The 20,652-nt window shown below is 39.5% G+C and overlaps 1 protein-coding gene across 3 annotated transcripts in view; it reads left to right on the forward strand.

Moving 5' to 3' along the window:
• The window catches only part of cnot1 (CCR4-NOT transcription complex, subunit 1), a 229,274-nt gene that overhangs the window by 27,339 nt on the left and 181,283 nt on the right, over nt 1–20,652 (forward strand). For all 3 annotated transcript variants that reach the window (XM_073069651.1, XM_073069650.1, XM_073069649.1), the window contains 3 exons: nt 7,217–7,315; nt 18,955–19,023; nt 19,119–19,173. In XM_073069651.1, coding sequence (XP_072925752.1) covers nt 7,217–7,315; nt 18,955–19,023; nt 19,119–19,173 — 223 coding nt within the window. The remainder of the gene's footprint in view (nt 1–7,216; nt 7,316–18,954; nt 19,024–19,118; nt 19,174–20,652) is intronic.

The following is a 20,652-nucleotide window of genomic DNA, read 5'->3' on the forward strand; positions in this document are numbered from 1 at the left end:
ATGCTCAAGTCCCTTATTCAACCTGTCCAGTATGGCGGCTTTCTGGCAACTGTAGTTGTCTGTAAACCAGGTGTGGCGTTTGTCTGCTTCAGGTTCATTTAGATACCCAAGTAACAGCAGAGGGAAACACTGGTGTAGAGAGTTCTGGTTCTATCTATGAACATGTCGGCTACACTTTTTGTGTAATTTGCTGACACCCTCTGTGCCCTTATTTGCCTGTTCTGCAATGTACCACTTCCATTTTACGATGGAGGCTTGCAGCACCCTCTCTGCCCTGTTAGTAGTGGAGCTCTCTGGAAGCACCTACGTCATAATGGGATGGCCAGGTCTCATGATTACCTTGCTTACCTCTGTAGATATCTCAGTCTTCACCAAAAGTAGCAGGCTAGCAGCTGTCTTTCAAAGGATGTATATCTTTCAGCTGCAGGGTTTGGGACCAGAACCCAAGGGGAATTTTCACCCTATTCTGCCTTTGCCATAAACTCCATGCACCAGTGTTCTGATGTAAGGATGGATATCTACAGCTCAGAGGATAATCCGGATAAATGAGGATTCAGTGAACATTGCTCCTTGCCAGCCTTGAACACCTGCTGCTCTGGACCCCATTCAAAAGTTGCTTTCTTCCTAGTTTTTCCCCCGTTTTCTCCCCTGTTTTTCGAACGTTCTCTTTACAACAGCTCGCTGTTACGAAAGACCTACATTAGTACCTGTTTTCACTAATCAAAGAGGATTTCCCTTTTATGAAAAAAAGACACCCGCTTTATGCGTGTGTTTACCCCAAGAAAGACTACAATGACCGTGAAGCCTTGTGCGGGCAGTTGTTTGTGCATGTGTGTACGTGCGTAGGTGTGTATGTGCTGATTTCTTTTTCTCCAAATCGATTTTGGCTTGCTGTCTTCCCAATTTTGCTAAGTGAAACTACACCGTACATACAATATTTCTACTTTATATAGGCTGTATATTTATCATATCATTCCTGCTTTTACTATATGTTAGTGGTATTTGAGGTTTATGTGTTAAATTTGGTTTGATTTGGTAGGTGTTTTTTGGGTCTAGGAATGCTCAAAAACTTTTACCATATAATTTAATGGTAATTGCTTCCTCGCTTTATGACATTTCGGCTTACAAATGGTTTCATAGGAACGCTGTGCCTTTGGATAGCGGGGGAAACCTGTACTTTATATAAGGGTTGTAAAAGGACAGTTGGGTGTGATATGTGCCACCTTCAGTAGTACAAAAGCTCCATGAACCTTTGGGTCTCTTTTTTATTGGGGGGGGGTGACCGTTTCAGTTGTCACAATCTGTACTTTGGGATTACTTGATGTCTTGAGACCTGCTGGATATGCAGTACTGGACTGCCTGGCTCAGCGCCTCCCTGTATTTTCTGTGGATTCACTACCCATCTTTGGTCCCTCGTTGCTTACTAGTATATCCAGGGCTTCATCTACCTCCTTGGTAGATCCTCTTCACATGATGTCATCAATACATATCTATATCAGGCAAGAGAGTACATGCTTGTATGAGGCTCCCACTAGCCCCACTAAAACAGTTGCTTTTAAAATGCCATATGTGAACTTCCCCAATTTTGTTGGCACAGTCTGTCCCTGCAGCGCATTCATTCCAGTCATATTTTCAGGTATCACAGCTGTCAGTACTTGGGCTTCCATCGTGGTCCCACCCCAATAGCCAGTCAGACTGTTGTTTCCTGTGCTTTTATGTTTCCTCCTAAACTCTCCACTTGCACCAGTGGCTCCTGATGCCCCTCGTCAACCTGCTTTAATACCTCAGTCCTTTCTAGTGCCTCACCCATGGGGTGTTTCATTTGCATCCTCAAAAGGCGTACCAGATTTTCCTTTAAATATGAGGGCGGATAGTGAGCCATCTTGTTCACATGCCCCGATTCAATATCTCATCCAGACTATCTGACTGCAATCTGCAGTGAATGCCTGTATGTGTATCGCAGTTTCTTTGTCTACAGTGTGCCAAGGTGTACCCAGCTGTCCCCAGTCTACTGCAGAGGGATCATTCCTCACTAACATACATCAGAGCCTTGAGAACAAATCTGCGGGATCATCATTGTCATTCCACATCTGATTATCAGTACTGTTTTGTGTAGAGAGAGGGAGCAAGTCATTAGCCTCCTCCATGGTCAGTACCCGTATCCCAGAAGTGAGCTAACATACAGCAAGATATTCTTAACTCTTCTGCACATATTTATCTCAAATGGCCCCTTTTCCTCAGTCTTCCATGTGCTAGTTACTCTTATCTCATCCTCAGATTTGTCTTGTTTGCTGAACCCATTATGTTTGCAGCACCAGTTGTAAGCAAAAGTTATTTTAAAACTTTGTTCTGTGTTCGTTCCTGGTTCAGCTCAGTGTGTTCATATATGTACTTGCAAACAAAGGAGACGACACAGTGTTCAAGGCCACAAGAAAACATTTAATTAGAACTAGCATAGGTACAATACAGAAGGAAAAAGACAAATGTCTACAGTAGTAGCAGTACAAAAATGAAAATAACACATCATTTTCTAAGCAAGATAATCTTGGTGGGGGGTGGTGGGTGCACAGATCTGACAATCTCACACACAGCTTTTTTTCTCTGTCTCGACATATTCGACTCTCTATGTACAGTACTGTTCTCTATCTCAGCACCAGCTGTGATCCAACCTAAGAGAAAAGGTAGTACCCTTTTTGTACTCTTCAAAAACACCTTACACTGGTACCTTTCCATGCACTTGTTAACTACAAAGACCTTGCTTTCCCCCAAAAAACATGGTTTTTTTGCTATTTTCCACTGTTATTGCTATAGACTGTACCCATAACTTTAATAAAACATTTGTGTGGACTGGTTCTCTTGTCCTTTTCAAAACAATACCTCTCTAAGCTAACACTACTTTGTCTTACAGTCTTCCATTTTATTTTAGCATATACCAAGGAGGAATTGGATATAACTTTTTCCTTGCAGATTAGTTCCTTAAAGGTTACCACCTTAAAGGTGTCTCATTTATTCTGGCTCTTCCTCGTACATAAACCAATCCTTTGTCCATGCTAATAGGGTACAAAAAGGAGGCTACATTTGATTGTAAAGCTATTTGGTTTGTCCTAAATATGTGAAACCAGCTAAGTGAATTAAATATCTAAATCTGAGATATTGTATAAGTCATCTTGGAAGCATAATGGAAGCATTTTTTTTAATGCTTCAATAGATTCTGGGATTGGAGCTTTAAAATTTGGAAAGGTCAGGTCAAGTCACTTTTATTGTCATTTCGACCATAACTGCTATGTACAGTACATAGTAAAAATGAGACGTTTTTCAGGACCATGGTGTTACATGACACAGTACAAAAACTAGACTGAACTACGTTAATAACAACAGAGAGAGAAAAACAACTACTACACTAGACTACAGACCTACCCAGGACTGCATAAAGTGCACAAAACAGTGCAGGCATTACAATAAATAATAAACAGGACAATAGTTTAAGTATTTTCAAAAGCAAATGTATGTGTCATTTATTGTATTGATCCGTGGAAATTTGGATTGAATCTATTCAAATCCTGCATTTTTAAGGGTTTTCAGGAAATATCTCGCACAGTGTAATTGAAGCTCAGATCTGACAGCAAGGAAAATGTAGAAACCTTTGAAGCCTTTGGCTTTTATTCGCTCAACCCTTCTGTGTGGTTTATGTTGAAAGAAATAGTTTTTATTAGAAAAATTAGTGTACCACTTTAAAACATGTCCATGTTGTGATGGAATTACACTTTAGTGGATTGGAAGAATATTATAGCATGAAGGGTTCACGTTGTGATGTTTGCCTTCTGTGGGGAAAATGATACCCTTTTCTGGCAGGCATGAACTGCATGCCTCTTGACAGGTTACTTTTATGTTTTTAACAAGGGATCCAGAAGATTGAAAGTTGTGACAAATTTCTTCAGAATGTGCTCCTGCTTAATACCTGTTCCTCATGAACAATTTCATTTATAAAGCAACTTTAATATGGCATAAAGTCAAAGTAAAATTTAAAGTTGTTTTCATAGGAGCCTCTAAGTATTTTCTATCTATTACTAACGACCTGTGGTAACAAAGGGAGATGTGGTGGATGTGGAATGGTGGATTACTTTGTAAAGCCACCAAACAGATGCAGCAGAAATGGGTTTAAAGAAGAGCCAGTGCCACATATATTTCTGAAACTATTTTAAATGGCCCGGCCTTGGACAAAGATCCACTGCATTTTTGGTTGATAAGGTGTATGATTTTATTAAAGACTTACCAAAATTTGGAAACTGTTAATGTAATTATAAACTTAATTTTAATAAAACTAATGTGTCTTTATCTCTTGCTAATTACAATATTACTGCTGTTTTAATTTGCCCACCAGAAGATATTTTTTTTTCTATCTGCCAAGCTGGATCGTGTAATAATTTGGATTTAATTAATTTAGCTCTTAACAATTTCAGTTCAGGATATTAATCAATTTCTTGCAACCTGTCCTTCAAATTTAATCTTTCAGATCTACTTTAGATAAAATTGTGCAACGGCCTCTTAAAGGTGTACTGAATTGAATTGACTTTATTTCTTGCATCCTTCACACACATGAGGAGTAAAAATCTTTATGTTACGTCTCTGTCTAAATGTGCAATCATAATAATTTATAATAAATAGAACAGTCTATATAATATACTCAAATCAGTGTGAGTTCATCAGTCTGATGGCCTGGTAGAAGAAGCTGTCCCAGAGTCTGTTGGTCCTGGCTTTTATGCTGCGGTATCACTTCCCGGATGGTAGCAGCTGGAATAGATTGTGGTCGGGGTGACTCGGGTCCCCAATGATCACACCTGTCTTTGTAAATGTCCTGAATCATTGGAAGTTCACAACTACAGATGCTCTGGGCTGTCGGCACCACTCTCTTGCAAAGTCCTGCGATTAAGGGAGGTACAGTTCCCATTCCAGACAGTGATGCAACCAGTCAGGATGCTCTCAATTGTGCCCCTGTAGAAGGTTTTTAGGATTTGGGGGCCCATACTAAAGTTCTTCAACCATCTGAGGTGAAAGAGGCTGTTGTGCCTTTTTCACCACACAGCTGGTATGTACAGACCACGTGAGGTCCTCGGTGATTCGGATGCTGAGGAACTTAAAACTGTTTACCCTATCAATCCCAGATCCATTTATGGCAATAGGGGTTAGGGGTGCATTAGTTTCTTCCTTTCTGAAAAATAAATGTGATAGATCATGTGAGGTCTTTATGCAAGCAAAGTTTAATATGTGAACTTGAAATATCTTTGCTGACATTATCCACAGGGATGCTTAGTGCATACAGTTGGCCCTCCTTATCTGTGAGGGATTGGTTCCGGGACCCCTCGCGGATACTAAAAAACGCGGATGCTCAAGTCCCTTATTTAACCTGTCTCAGTGCAGTGGTCTTTAGGACCTAGTGGAGCTCTGAATCCGCAGTGTTTCTGTTCACGAAAATAATCACGATTGAAAATAAAGCGATCGGAAAGAGGTGAAACGTCATCAGTCATTGGAAAAGCGTTAGGCTACAGTTGGTCAACGATCACAGCAATTTTAAAGTATAAAGTGAGAAAAGCCCTGCCCCGATGAAAGCTACAATTATTACTAAGCAATGCAGTGGTTTAATTATTGAAATACATACGTTCATACATAGTTGGATGCATTAGCAAAGGAGATGAAGCGAAGTACAGAGCTATGGTGGGAAACTTTGTAACATGGTGTGAGCAGAATCATCTGCAGCTTAATGTGAAAAAGACTAAGGAGCTGGTGGTGGACCTGAGGAGGGCTAAGGCACCGGTGACCCCTGTTTCCATCCAAGGGGGTCAGTGTGGACATGGTGGAGGATTACAGATACCTGGGGATACGAATTGACAATAAACTGGACTGGTCAAAGAACACTGAGGCTGTCTACAAGAAGGGTCAGAGCTGTCTCTATCTCCTGAGGAGACTGAGGTCCTTTAACATCCGCCAGACGATGCTGAGTATGTTCTACGAGTCTGTGGTGGCCAGTGCTATCATGTTTGCTGTTGTGTGCTGGGGCAGCAGGCTGAGGGTAGCAGACACCAACAGAATCAACAAACTCATTCGTAAGGCCAGTGATGATGTGGGTGGAACTGGAATCTCTGGCGGTGGTGTCTGAAAAGAGGATGCTGTCCAAATTGCATGCCATCTTGGGCAATGTCTGCATCACTGAGCGTCATAGGAAGTCATTCCTGCCTGTGGCCATCAAACTTTACAGCTCCTCCCTCGGAGTGTCAGACACCCTGAGCCAATAGGCTGGTCCTGGACTTATTTCCACTTGGCATTATTTACTTATTATTTAATTATTTATGGTTTTATATTGCTATATTTCTTCACTATTCTTGGTTGGTGCGACTTAACGAAACCCAATTTCCCTCGGGATCAGTAAAGTATGTCTTTCTGTTTCTTAAGTGTTTTATATGCATAGAAAGGTAAAATATATACAATATACTAAGACAAACGTTTGACTAGCTGACGCTAAATAATACTGGATGTACCTGTTCCGACTTACTTAGTAAGAGAATTTCCGTTTTTTTCGATCCTGATCCACGATAACTTACGCATATCCTCCCATATACTTTAAATCATCTCTAGATTACTTATAATTCCTAATACAATGTAAATGCTGTGTAAATAGTTGTTAATACTGCATTGTTTAGGGGATAATGACAAGAAAAAAAAGTCTATATGCTCGAACAACAAGTGCTGGAAGAGCACTTCCAGGTTTTCTCGATTCGCGGTTGGTTGAATTCACGCATGCAGAACTCGCTGATAAGGAGGGCTGACTGTACTGTAAATTTCAGAGTTGGATTACGATTTACTGTTATGTAATAGTATCAAACAGAAGTCAAGACTAAAGATAATAAAGGAATTTCCTTTACATGCACAGTGGCTACAGCGTTGACAAGATGCTTTGCCCTTTGTCAAGAAGATGCTCGATACTACTTCATTCTTTAATAAAAATTTCAAGAAGCGTTAAGTTAGGTTTTGAGGAATTGTAAGTCAACAGTGCAGAACCAAGGTTTGCTGAATTTATATTGTGCAGTGGGGTTCATTAAGTCTTATCCAGTTAACTGATAGATTTTATTGCTTGTGTGTAGTGCTTGAGTGTTTATCATTTGGATGCGACTATGCTATCTTGGATTATTCTAACCACTTTTCCAAAAATCTCTTGTTGCAGACTCAGTTTCTGATTCAGGAGTGTGCATCGCTGATTACCAAGCCTAATTTCATCTCGACGCTGTGCTACGCCATTGACAATCCATTGCACTATCAGAAGGTAGGTACTTGTTACAGGTAAATAAGATGCTTGTTCTATGATGTATCAATTTGAAGTTTCCATTTTTGCCTGCATCTAAAACATTTTAATCATTAATATTCTTTTGAACGTTATAGTGTATATTTAGAATTTAAGTCCTGTCATTGAATTTTATTTGCAAAATGGAATGGCAGTTTTATTTATCTTACTAATTTAAGGTTAAGTTTTTGCTTGGTTTGTAGTGTTGCAAATAAAGCCTTTCATTCATGAGTTTCCTCATTGCTGATCCCAATCAAGTTGTCACCCGATATTCTCAGCAACAAACAATCTGCTGGAGAAATTCAGCAAGTTGAGCGGTATATGTGGAGGGGGTTGAGAATGTGAATGTGAGTGAATCGACAAAGTTTCGGGTACTAAGAAAGAGAGGTCAATAATCTTTCATGATTGAAATTGAGGGTCTGTCCCTCAATGGTTTATTTTCTCAATGCAGATTTTGTGTTGTCCCTGTCTAGTTTTTAAAGGTGGTGATGTGGAGATGCACATCCACTGAAGGAGGTATAAGGTGCTCCTTCCCTCTGCCAGCCTGCAGGTCACTCTTGGGTAAGGTGTAGCACCTGTTTAGGCCTCTGATCGGGGTCACATGAAGTCATGGGAACAGGCGGTGGATGGTTGTATGAGCAGCTGGTACATATCTCAAATCCTGGTTTTGTGACCACTGACGCAAGGCAAATATCTCTCAGAATCAGAGTAAGGTTTATTATCACCGGCATGTGATGTGAAATTTGTTAACCTAGCAGCAACATTTCAATGCAATACATAATCTAGCAGAGGAAAAAATAATAAATAAAATTTTAAAAAATATTATAATAAGGCCTTATATATTGATTATTACATATCTGATTGTTTATTTAAACTATTAATTGTGTACTCTCAAATGTTTTGTACTCATATTTTACTTATGTTTTTAAAATTAATAAAAAGATTTGAAAAGAAATATTATAATAAATAAGTCAATCAATTACTGTGTGTGTGTGTGTGTATATGTATATGTTTTATTTATATATATATATATATATATATATATATATAGATTAAAAAAGTGCAAAAACAAAAATACTGTATATTTTTTTTAAAAAGTGAGATAGTGTCCAAAGATCCAATGTCCATTTAGGAATCGGATGGCAAAGGAAAAGAAGCTGTTCCTGAATTGCTGGGTGTGTGCCTTCAGGCTTCTGTACCTCCTACCTGATGGTAACAGTGAGAAACGGGCATGCCCTGGCTGCTGGAGGTCCTCGATAATGGACACTGCCTTTCTCAGACACTGCTCCCTGGGTGCTTTGTAGGCTAGTACCCAAGATGGAGCTGACTAGATTTACAACCTTCTGCAGCTTCTTTTGGCATGTCAACAAATACACTCAAAAACCTCTACAGCTGTACTGTGGAGAGTATTCTGACAGGCTGCATCACTGTCTGGTATGGAGCCATACCAGACAGTGATGCAGCCTGTTAGAATAATTTCCACAGTACAGCTGTAGAGGTTTTTGAGTGTATTTGTTGACATGCCAAATCTCTTCAATGAAGTATAGCTGCTGTCTTGCCTTCTTTATAGCTATATCAATATGTTGGGACCAGGTTAGATCCTCCGAGATCTTGACACCCATGAACTTGAAACTGCTCACTCTCTCCACTTCTCATCCCTATATGAGGATTGGCATGTGTTCCTTCATCTTACCCTTCCTGAAGTCCACAATCAGCTCTTTCGTCTTACTGACTGCTTGTTCAGGTCCTTCGTCAACATTTCTATAGGATTAAGGTCAGGACTTTGACTCAACCATTCCAAAACACAGATTTTCTTCTTTTTAAACCACTCTGTTGTTGATTTACTCTTGTCTTTTGGATCATTGTATTGTTGCATTATCCAACTTCTGTTAAACTCCAGGTGCCGAACTGCTACCCCGACATTCTCCTATAAAATGTCTTGCTACAATTTTGAATGCAGTGGTTTAATTATTGAAATGCATACATTTCTTAAGTGTTTTATATGCATAGAAAGGTAAAATGTATACAGTCTTCCCTCCTTATCTGCGGATTCCGCATGCACAGATTCAACCAACCGCGGATCAGGAAAACCCGGAAGTTCTCTCTCCAGCACTCGTCGTTTGAGCATGTACAGATTATTTTTTCTTGTCATTATTCCCTAAACAATACAGTATAACAACTATTTACATAGCATTTACATTGTATTTAGGTATTATAAGTAATCTAGAAATGACTTAAAAGTACAGGCAGTCCCTGGGTTATGAATGAGTTCCATTCCTGAGTCCGTCTTTAAGTCGGATTTGAGGTCGGAACAGGTACATCCGGTATTATTTAGCGTCAGTTAGTCAAATGTTTTTCTTAGTATATAGTACATATTTTACCTTTCTATGCATATAAAACACTTAAGAAACATGCGTATTTAATTAACTAAACCACTGCGTTGCTTAGTAATAATTGTAACTTTCATTGGGGCGGGGTCTTTCAAATGCTCCATTAAAATTGTTCTGATCGTTGACCGACTGTAGCCTAACGCTTTTCCAATGACCGATGGCGTTTCACCTCTTTCCGATCGCTTTATTACTTCCACCTTATTTTCAATCGGGATCGTGATTATTTTCGTGAACAGAAACACCACGGATTCAGAGCTACGCCGAGTCTTAATGTCCTCCGCTCTGAACATTAAATAAAGTCAGGGGCTCCTCTGGGTCCTAGAGACCACCGCACTGATGCAGGTTAAATAAGGGACTTGAGCATCCGCGATTTTTGGTATCCGTGGGGGGTCTCGGAACCAATCCCCCCGCGGATAAGGAGGGCTGACTGTACTATATACTAAGACAAATGTTTGACTGTCGCTAAATAATACTGGATGTACCTGTTCCGACTTCAAATCCTACTTAAAGACAGACTCAGGAACGGAACTCGTTCATAACCCGGGGACTGCCTGTATTTTTAAATCATCTCCAGTTTACTTATAGTACCTAATACAATGTAAATGTATGTAAATAGTTGTTATTCTGTATTGTTTAGGGAATAATGACAAGAAAAAAAAAGTCTGCACATGCTCAAACAACAAGTGCTGGAGAGAGAACTTCCGGGTTTTCCCGATCCGTGGTTGGTTGAATCCGCGCATGCAGAACCCACGGATAAGGAGAGCCGACTGTAATTTTAGTCATTTGACTCATTGTCATCTATCATTAGCATCCTACTTGTTATCTTAGTTTAATCATGCACTGGGCTACATACCTACAAAGTAATTAAGTTTTAATTTGACAAGTGGTCTATTACCTAATGTGTTACTTTATTTAACAAAATAGAAACCTTTCTCTTAACATTAAATTTTTTGGGAAATTAATGTTTGGAGATCTATTATTTGTTCTTTTGTACTGACACTCTAATGCAGAAGACAAAAATATCAACATCTAAAACAACATTTATATAAAAATTCAAGGGTGCCTAAGATTGTTGCACAGTACTGTGATCTGCTTGTGTTTTCTGTGCTGAAGATCATTTTTTTTAGTCAGTTCCAGTGATTAATTATGGCTCAGATTTTTCTATCCTGAGTATGCAGCACTCAAGATAGCAGATATTTTTTCCACTGTCAAGTGCCAATTATTCTGATTCTTTAAGTCATTCTAAACAGCATGGCATAATTATGTCTATGGAAGTTAAAATGGTGAAAATGTGTCCCTGATCATCAATGTTCTAAAAAGCTTTGGTGATACAGTCCTTAATCCAGTAGTTTTAATTAGGAAAAAAAATTACAATACTATGTAGCTGTTGTCAATCTGTGAGAATGCAGGTTAAATTTTCTATTTTCTCTTTTAGTATAGCTCCCCTACTTGCATAGAAACATGAACTCAGACATTGAAAGAATGATAGGGGCATTTGCTATGTATTTTTAATGTTCCTTTAAAACAGCCTTAATAGCTTGGTGCACCAGTTATCCAGATCATCCATAGGATATTCTGAGAAAGGAATTGATGTGATAATGTTAATTACAAAAATGCAGTTAGTGACCCTGGAGGTTCTCAAACTTGCTGAATCAATTGTAATTTTTAAGTCTGAAAGCAATGTAATTATTAGTTTAGAGACTTGGAGCAAAGCTGGGGAAATGAAGTTCTGACTAGCAGCCACAAACTTAACAGGCTCAAGTGAACAGTCTACATCTAGCTTTGTGTTCCTAGTACAGTGCAGTATAATGGAAATCTTTATATATTTATTATCCAGCAGTCATTTGAAATCATTTTGACTTGAATACTTGAGTTCACAATGGATAAAGCTATCATTGTCCTTTCTGGACCTGTGAAACTTCCAATTCCCTTCTCACTTGCAGATTCATGTTACCACCAGATGGCAGCCAGAATTCAGGATAAAGGTTTCATAAAACTGGATTATCAAAGAACCCATATTTGTCTCTTTTATTAATGTTAGTATTGTGTACTAATGAAGTTTTGTATTGGGTGTTGCTTTGTTACATTATTTTTGAGCATGATTACTTTTGCAGCACTTTTAAGTTTACCTTAAAAGCAGAAAGCTACTATATTATGCTTAATGCTGTCACTCCTGTTCTGAAATGCAAATCCTTTTGTTACATTTTTAAAGTTTTTGAATGCTCAATTGAAATCTTGTTTTTGTGTGTACTGGAATGTACATTGAAGAAATTAATCTGTTGCAAGTTAATTACATTTAATGTCTTACTTTCACTGCCTTGGAACCTTTATCTGTAAGAGTAGTCATTGTTTTACAGTAATTTGCGTATTTTCAGTGAAAAAACAAAATAATTTTCCATGTTATGTGAAACGGTTTTAAACTCCCTATACCTACTGTCTTGGTAGCAAGTGTGCAGTCTCTGGTGAATAAAATGAATGATCTTAGAGCTAGGGTGTTGAATTCGAGGGACGTTAGGACTGCGCGTGTCCTTTGTTTCATGGAATCCTGGTTAACTCCTTCCGTACCAGATGCAGCAATTCAGATCGACGGGTTTACTATACAGGCAGTCCCCAGGTTACGAACGAGTTCCATTCCTGAATCCGGCTTTAAGTCGGATTTGTATGTAAGTCGGAACAAGTACATCTGGTATTACTTAGCAACAGTTAGTCAAACGTTTGTCTTAGTATATAGTACATATTTTACCTTACTATGCATATAAAACACTTAAGAAATGTATGTATTCCAATAATTAAACCACTGTGTTGCTTAGTAATAATTATAGCTTTCATCGGGGCAGGGCCTTTCACATGCTCCATTATTCTCACTTTATCCTTTAAAATTGTTCCGATCATTGACTGACTGTAGCCTAACGCTTTTCCAGTGACAGATAACGTTTCACCTCTTTCCAAACTATTATTTCCACTTTATTTTCAATCGTGATCGTTTCCCGCCAATGGAACTGAAACACTGTGGGGGACAGGTCCTGAGCTTCACCGGGTCCTAAGGACCACTGCACTGAATTCCCTGGGTCCTAAAGTCCACTGCACTGAGACAAGTTAAATGGGAAAAGTGGGGGCTGTGCTGGGTTTGGGTACTTGATCCTCTACAATATTCCGCATGGGTATTTAAACTGGAGGTGGCAGTGTTTTTTTTTTTTTTTTACGACGTTGAGTTGCGAGCTCGACATCAACCCGGCACAGACGGAGAGCACGTTCAGGAGCAGTCTGTCACTGGATCGAATTCGGGAACCTCCATTCTCGAGCCTGACGCTGATCTCACTGCGCCACCAGCCGACTGGAAAAGGGGAGGTGGGGTCAGGGAGAATATTGCTAAGAAAAACTTAAGCCACTTACAAAGTTACACACTCAACACAGTGTCAAAGGCAACGACTTAAAATGACAGATGGCATTCTCTTTCCTCGGTTCGTAAGTACGAGTTGTTCGTAACTCGGGGACTACCTGTACACTGTCAGGATAGGTCTATAGAGTCTCTCAAAAGCAGAGGTTGGAGGAGTATGCTTCATGATCAACTCTTCTTGGTGTACAAATATATCAGTGCTGTCCCAATTCTGCTCACCAGACCTGGAATATCTACCAGTTATGTACTTTTTTTTTACCTACCACGGGAGTTCTCCTGGGTCATTTTTGTAGCAGTATACATTCTAACTCAGGACAATGTCAGTCAGGCTTCAGATGATCAGAGCAATGGGATAAACATGCACTAAACAGTCAACCCTAACGCTTTCACCATCGTTTTGGGAGATTTTTAACCAGGCCAGTCTAAAAGAAAAAAATCACCAAGTAATTACCATCAACGGATCACTTGCAATACCAGAGGAAATAAGATACTGGACCATTGCTACACCAGCATCAAGAATGCCTACTGTGCTGATCCACAACCTCACTGTGGGAAGTCTGATTAACTGACTGTACTTTTACTCCCTGAGTATAGGCAGAGACTGAAGACTGCAGCACCAGTAGTGAGGACCAAGAAGGTATAGACAAGGAAAGCACAGGAGTGCCTACAGGACTGCTTTAAATCGGTGGACTGGACTGTATTCAGAGATTCATCTTTGAACCTGGATGAGTATGCTGCAGCTGTTACCGACTTCATTAAAACCTGTGTGGATGTGTGTATGCCTACAAAGACTTGCTGTACATTCCCAAACCAAAAGCCACCGATGAGCCAGGAGGTACGTATTCTGTGGAAGCCAGATTTGTGGCATTCAAGTGTGGTGACCCAAGCCTGTAGCAGAAAACCAAGTATAATTTGCGGAGGCCTATTTCAAAGGCAAAGAGACAATTTGGAACGAGGTTGGAGGCGACATCGGATGCACAGCAACTCTGGCAGGATTTGCAAGACATTACTTCCTACAAAGCAAAACCCAATAGCATGAATGGCAGCAATACTTCACTACCAGATGAACTCTTTGAAAGTGAAAACACAACTACAGTTGTGAAGATCCTTGTGATCTCTGTCTCAGAGGCCGATGTTAGACTGTCTTTAAAGAGAGTGAACCTTCGCAAGGCAGAAGGTCCAGATAGCGTACCTGATAAGGCTCTGAAAATCCGTGCCAACCAACTAGTGGGAGTATTCAAGGACATTTTCAACCTCTCACTGCTATGAGCAGAAGTTCTCATTTGCTTCAAAAAGGCAATGATTATACCAGTGTAACAGTTATACCAGTGACTCAAGAATAATGTGAGCTGCCTTAATGACAATTGTCTGGTAGCACTTGTTATGAACCCCATAACTGGGTCACTTACCAGCAAAGATAGAGAGGTCCGCTGAAGTCTGATGGTACTATTTTTAAACGTTTTTATTTATAAAGGGGCACAAAAGTAAGGTTAATACAAACATTCAGAGAATATACGTCGTCAATACTCAATCTAAAGCACGGGTATAGTAATAATCAACAATACGAAGTAGCTCTATCGTTTGTCTAGGGGTAAAACTATTGTCCGATGGAAATATCAAAGTCTCGCCAGTTCATGAAGGCTTTTAGCCGTTTGAGGGACCGCTGGGTTTTCACGGGTTGGAGAGAGAAAATAAACTTGCCAGCCTTTTGGACTCAAAAGCGTTGAATCGGGAACGTGAGTTCCCCGTTGTCAATTCAAACTCCTTTTCGGGGTTATCAGCCACTCGGTTCCCAAGCTAGGGGAACCGAATCACACGTGGCTCCCGAACAGCTTCCCGTCCTTACGGGAGCGATGAGCGATGGTGTCTCCGTCTGGTGCGTCGCTGGAATACTGCCTCCTGCAGTCTCCTTTTTATCATGACTGGCAGATTTGTAAATGTCAATCAAGGTAGGGTGATACAATCCCCACCCCACATTGCCCGAGGGTGTCCATGTCCCTGATAGCTGGCACGTACTATAGAGTTGCAATTCACACAGGTGCCTCTAAGAACAATGGTCAAATCCGTTGCATTGTCTCTCATTTCCTGGGTCCAAGACCCGTATTAATAGCGATCTTGCGATTCTCCGGAAGGAGGGGGCTGGTCCCGCACCCTTCGGCCCCTCAGAGCTGTGGTACATTCATAACACACTCACATTGCCAGTGATGAAATGCTTTGAGAGGTTGGTCATGATTAGACTGAACTTCAGCAAGGACCTGGACCGATTGCAATTTGCCTATCACCACAGTAGGTCAATGGCTGACGCAATCTGAATGGCTCTCCACATGGCTTTAGACCACCTGGACAACACAAGCACCTACATCAGGATGCTGTTCATTGACTATAGCTCAGCATTTAATACCATCATTCCCACAATCCTGATTGAGAAGTTGCAGAACCTGGGCCTCTGTACTTCCCTCTGTAATTGGATCCTTGACTTCCTAACCGGAAGACCACAATCTGTGCGGACTGGTAATCCCATCCTGCTTGCTGACCATCAACACTGACACATCTCGAGTGTGTGCTTATCCCACTTCTCTACTCTCTGTATACACATGACTGTGGCTAGGCATAGCTCAAATACCATCTATAAATTTGCTGACAATACATCCATTGTTGGTAGAATCTCAGATGGTATCGAGAGGGCATACAAGAGTGAGATATGCCAACTATTGGAATGGTGCTGCAGCAACAACCGAGCACTTAACGTCAGTAAGACGAAAGAGCTGATTGCGGACTTCAGGAAGGGTAAGACGAAGGAACTCATGCCAATCTTCATATAGGAATGAGAAGTAGAGAGAGTGAGCAGTTTCTTGGTGTCAAGATCTCTGATGATCTAACCTGGTCCTGGCATATTGATATAGTTATAAAGAAGGTAGGACAGCAGCTATTATTCATTGAAGAGATTTGGCATGTCAACAAATACACTCAAAAACCTCTATAGATGTACTGTGGAGAGCATTCTGACAGGCTGCACCACTGTCTGGTATGGAGGGCTTATTACACAGAACTGAAAGAAACTGCAGAGAGTTGTAAATCTAGTCAGCTCCATCTTGGGTTCTAGCCTACAAAGTACCCAGGACATCTTCAGTGTCTCAGAAAGGCAGTGTCCATTATTAAGGACTTCCACCAGCCAGGGCATGAATTGTTTTCTCACTGTTACCATCAGGTAGGAGATGCAGAAGCCTGAAGGCACACACTCAGTGATTTAGGAACAGCTTTTTCCCTCTGCCATCCGATTCCTAAATGGAACCTTGGACACTACCTCACTTTTTTTAATATATAGTATTTCTATTTCTTAGCAAGTTTTTAAATCTATTCATTATATGTATACTGTCATTTACTTATTTATTATTTTTTTAAAAATCTCTTCTAAATTAGGTATTGTATTGAATTGCCGCTGCTAAGTTAACAAATTTCACGTCACATGCCGGTGATAATAAACCTGAGTCTGATTCTGATATCTTCCCACTCTGTTTGCTGGGTCATATCCTGATTTTATTTTGTCATTACTAATGCATTGCCTCAAATGATTGGTGGGTTGAGGGATTCTGTTCTTGCCTCTGGTATTGTTGATTCTTGAATTATTGAAGGATGAAACGTTTGAATCTTCAACTAGATGGTCCCAAGTTATTGGTATTTGTTCAGTTATATCTACTATGCCGCCCTTGTAAATGATTTGCAAGACTTTTAAGAATTACATTTGAGTTATGTGACGTTTGGTGAATTGGTTTATTATTGTAACATGTGCCGAGATACGGTAGAAAAACCTTTGATAGAGTTCAATTCATTACAACAGTACATTGAGGGTAAATAATAGTGTGGAGTACAGAGAAAATGTGCTGCAGGTGGACAGCAAGGTGTAAGTTCACAAGGTAGATTTTTGAGGACAAGTCCATCATGTTAGGGAACCATTCTTAGCAAGAGGATTTGAATACAGAAACAGTTACATGAAGCCATGGCAATACCGCGTGTGCTATTAATTGCAGTTTTGCTCTTGTCTAATGAAAATGAATAAAACATAGTTTACCAGACTGGTTCCTGGCATGGCAGGACTACCGTATGTGGAGAGGGTAGGTCAACTACGTTTGTAATCACTCTGAATACAAAAAGAACAGGAGGGGATTTAATTGAAGGTAACAAAGTTCTGACATACCTAGACTGGTTGTGTGGAAAATATTTCAGGCTGAAGTGGATAGAATGAGGTGTCCCAATCTTGGATTAAGTGGCAAGAGATTTGGACTGAGATAATCCATTGGAGTTTGTGGCTTTAGGCCATACAAGGAGATAAGCAAATATAAAACACAAAACATGAAATGACAGAGGGAAAGAGGGGCAATGTGGCATTTGGTGTAGAGAACCACAAGCGTATTGAATGGCAGAACAGCTCTAGGGCAGAATGGTATCTTCTGAGTTTCTGATGGTAGATCACTCATGCAAACTTTCCTTTATGACGTGAATAAATAACTCCTGTCTTGGGTGTTGGATTATGCTGAGGATTGTTGAAGATTCAGATTGTACTGGGGTTAAGGCAACAATTTGTTTCTCTGACTGCATTTGACAAAATAAAGCCTTTGAACTATTGTAATTGCCCAAGAATTTATGGAATAGAAGCTATGTTTGACTGATTTATTGAAGTTCTCTGAGAATCTTATAAATAGAGAAGATAAGGTGGGAGCCAATGGATGTGGTATACTGTGATTTACAGAAAGCTTTCAGTAAACTCCCAATCACAGTTGTTAACTTGGAGTTTATGGATCGAATACACTAGCATGATTTGAAAGATGGTTGCAGATAGTAGGAGTATTGGCAAACTGAGGTTAGTGGGGTGTTAGAGAGTTCAGTACTTTAGGCCAGCTCTTCATTGCTACAGGGTTTGGATACAAGGATAAAGATGTTCTTTTTATGATTAATAATAGACCATTAGTTATATAACTACTTTATATAGTCAGACGATGCCTGGACTTAAGGAAAAAGGTGAGAAGATTAACCAGACCACCAGACTTGGGTGGTGAAATTGAATAGAGGAGCTTTTTTCTCAAATTTGGGAGAATGAGGGGAGACTGCATTGAGATGTGCAAAGTACATAGAAGGGACTCAAACAGGGTAAATGCAAAGAGGATGTTTCCCTTGGCTAAGGGATCTAAAACTAAGGGGTTGGGAAGAGGAGGAAGTGAAGCGATTTCATGACTTTGAGGGATGTAAATTTTTGGAGTTCTCTACCTTTTGAGGACTGTAGCACATTTGAAACTGAGATAGATTTTTGGGTATTTGCGGGGTTGGGTGATATGAGGAATGGCAGAGAAATGGTGTTGATGTAGAAGATCTGCCATGATGTTTTTGAATGACAGAACTAATTAAATTCTGGGAAGAAAAAGTGCATCTCACTGGGGTCAATAGGGTGGGTAATGAAGCCCTTATTTATCAGGTTTATATTATTTTGATTCACTTGTTTCATATTGTTTGGTGTGAAGAGTTTGCACTGAGGAAAGTACAGTATGCGGTACTTTTGAGTTTGAAAAGGAATCTTCATGATAAGAAGTGAATGCCAGTAAATGATCAACTTGAATCCCAATGGATGCCCAATAAAATGCTAGAAATGTGCGGAATTATTGTTTTGGGATAACTTTCTGTTGAAGGGCTTTTGTCCTGCTTCCTGAAAAGTTGATCCTTTGTTTTACAGTTGTTGATTCAGATGTAGTTTCCTTCAGTTTTTGTTTTTAAATTTCTATTGTAGTATTTAGGCTTTATTTTCTTTTTGTCTAATTGAACCTATGTTTCTGTTTCTACTTTAGAGTCTGAAACCTTCGCCCCACCTGTTTACTCAGCTTAGTAAAGTGCTCAAGTTAAGCAAGGTCCAAGAGGTAATTTATAGTTTCACAGGCTTCTTGTTTCTCTTCATTTTAAAATTTACTCTCAACATAATCTAAGCTACTTCAATTTTTTTTTTGGCTTTCAGGTTATCTTTGGCCTCGCCTTGCTGAATTCTTCTAGCTCAGATCTGCGAGGGTTTGGTGAGTTGTTTGTTTATAGTAATGTTTTCAACCTGTATTTGAAAGCTAAAACAGAGTACAGGTTTCCCTCACTATCTGAAAGCAGAGCGTTCCTATGAAACCGTTTGTAAGCCGAAATGGCATAAAGCGAAGAAGCAAGTAGCATTAATTTATATTGGAAAAAATTTTGAATGTTCCCAGACCCAAAACATAACCCACCAAATCATACCAAATAGCACATAAAGCCTAAAATAACAATAACATATAGTAAAAGCAGGAATAATATAAATACACAGCATATATTAAGTAGAATTAATGTATGTAGAGTGTAGTTTCACTTACCAGTATCGGGAAGATTGAGCCAAAACTGATTTGTAGAAAAAATTCAACACGTACATGCATGCACACGCAACTGCCTGCACAAGGCTTCACGGTCATGGTAGTCTTTCTCGGGGTAAACACGTTTAAAGCGGGCGTCTTTTCTCGTAAAAGCGAAAATCCTCTTTCGGTTAGCGAAAACAGGTACTAATGTAGGTCTTTTGTTAACGCGAACATTCGGAAAGCAGGGGACACCTGTAATTAAATTTGTTGGATATGGAAACTTCACCTGAACTTAGCTACATCTATGCTATTAGGATGACAGCACTCCTCTTCCTAGTTTTTTCCTTAAGCTGGCCTTAATAGCTGGCATGAAGTATTAACCTCTGCTTTATTCATTGTGTAGAACACAAACCTTGATATAAATTGAATTAATTGCTCAAGAATTCTTAGAGTGGAGGTTTAAAAATAAGTTACAACAGCAGTGCCGGGTAGAAGTGAAGTGTAAATATGATGAGAAGCTACAGCTGATAAGCTTAGTTCAAGGTTCTCCCAGGCAAAGCTGAATTTTCTTTGGGAGTTGTATTGTGATTATACTTGATTTAATCTAAGCAGTTTGGTCTGGTAAAAAAACTGGCAATGCACAGTTTCCAGATGCAATATGAATAGTTAATTACCTTCACTGTAGATAGTGGAAAGAGCTATTTGAAACTGGTGACTCTCGCTCATCTAATTTATTTGTACAGTGCACTTTAGTTATTGCCAATGTTTGGAAGGTACCTTTAAGAGTAATTAACCATTGTAAATCCAGTTTAAAAAGTCTCCTTCCAGTTCCTTGGGGCTGTTCACATTAACACTTTGAATTTGTAGAAGTTTCTGGAAAAATGAGTTGATGTTACAGTTAGGATGATCTTTTGGTGTTCATTCAGTTTGTATCTCTCAGATTTAGTATTATGTAGCTATAAATAAATTTAAATTGCTGAGAGTTAGCTGTCTTTTTAATTCAATTTGGTAGGTTCTGAATGAAGAATATTTTCCTCTTCTGGGTTTGATTCAACAGTAAGAGAACAGCTGTACTTTACAAGAAAAGCTATACTTTTAAAGCAAATTCTTTTCACTGAAAGGGTTGGATGAAAAAGTGATTGGTCTAGCTGTGTATGATATAAATTTTCTTAAGTTTGT

Source organism: Hemitrygon akajei, chromosome 17 (assembly GCF_048418815.1).
Source record: "Hemitrygon akajei chromosome 17, sHemAka1.3, whole genome shotgun sequence".
Taxonomy (NCBI): Eukaryota; Metazoa; Chordata; class Chondrichthyes; order Myliobatiformes; family Dasyatidae; genus Hemitrygon; species Hemitrygon akajei.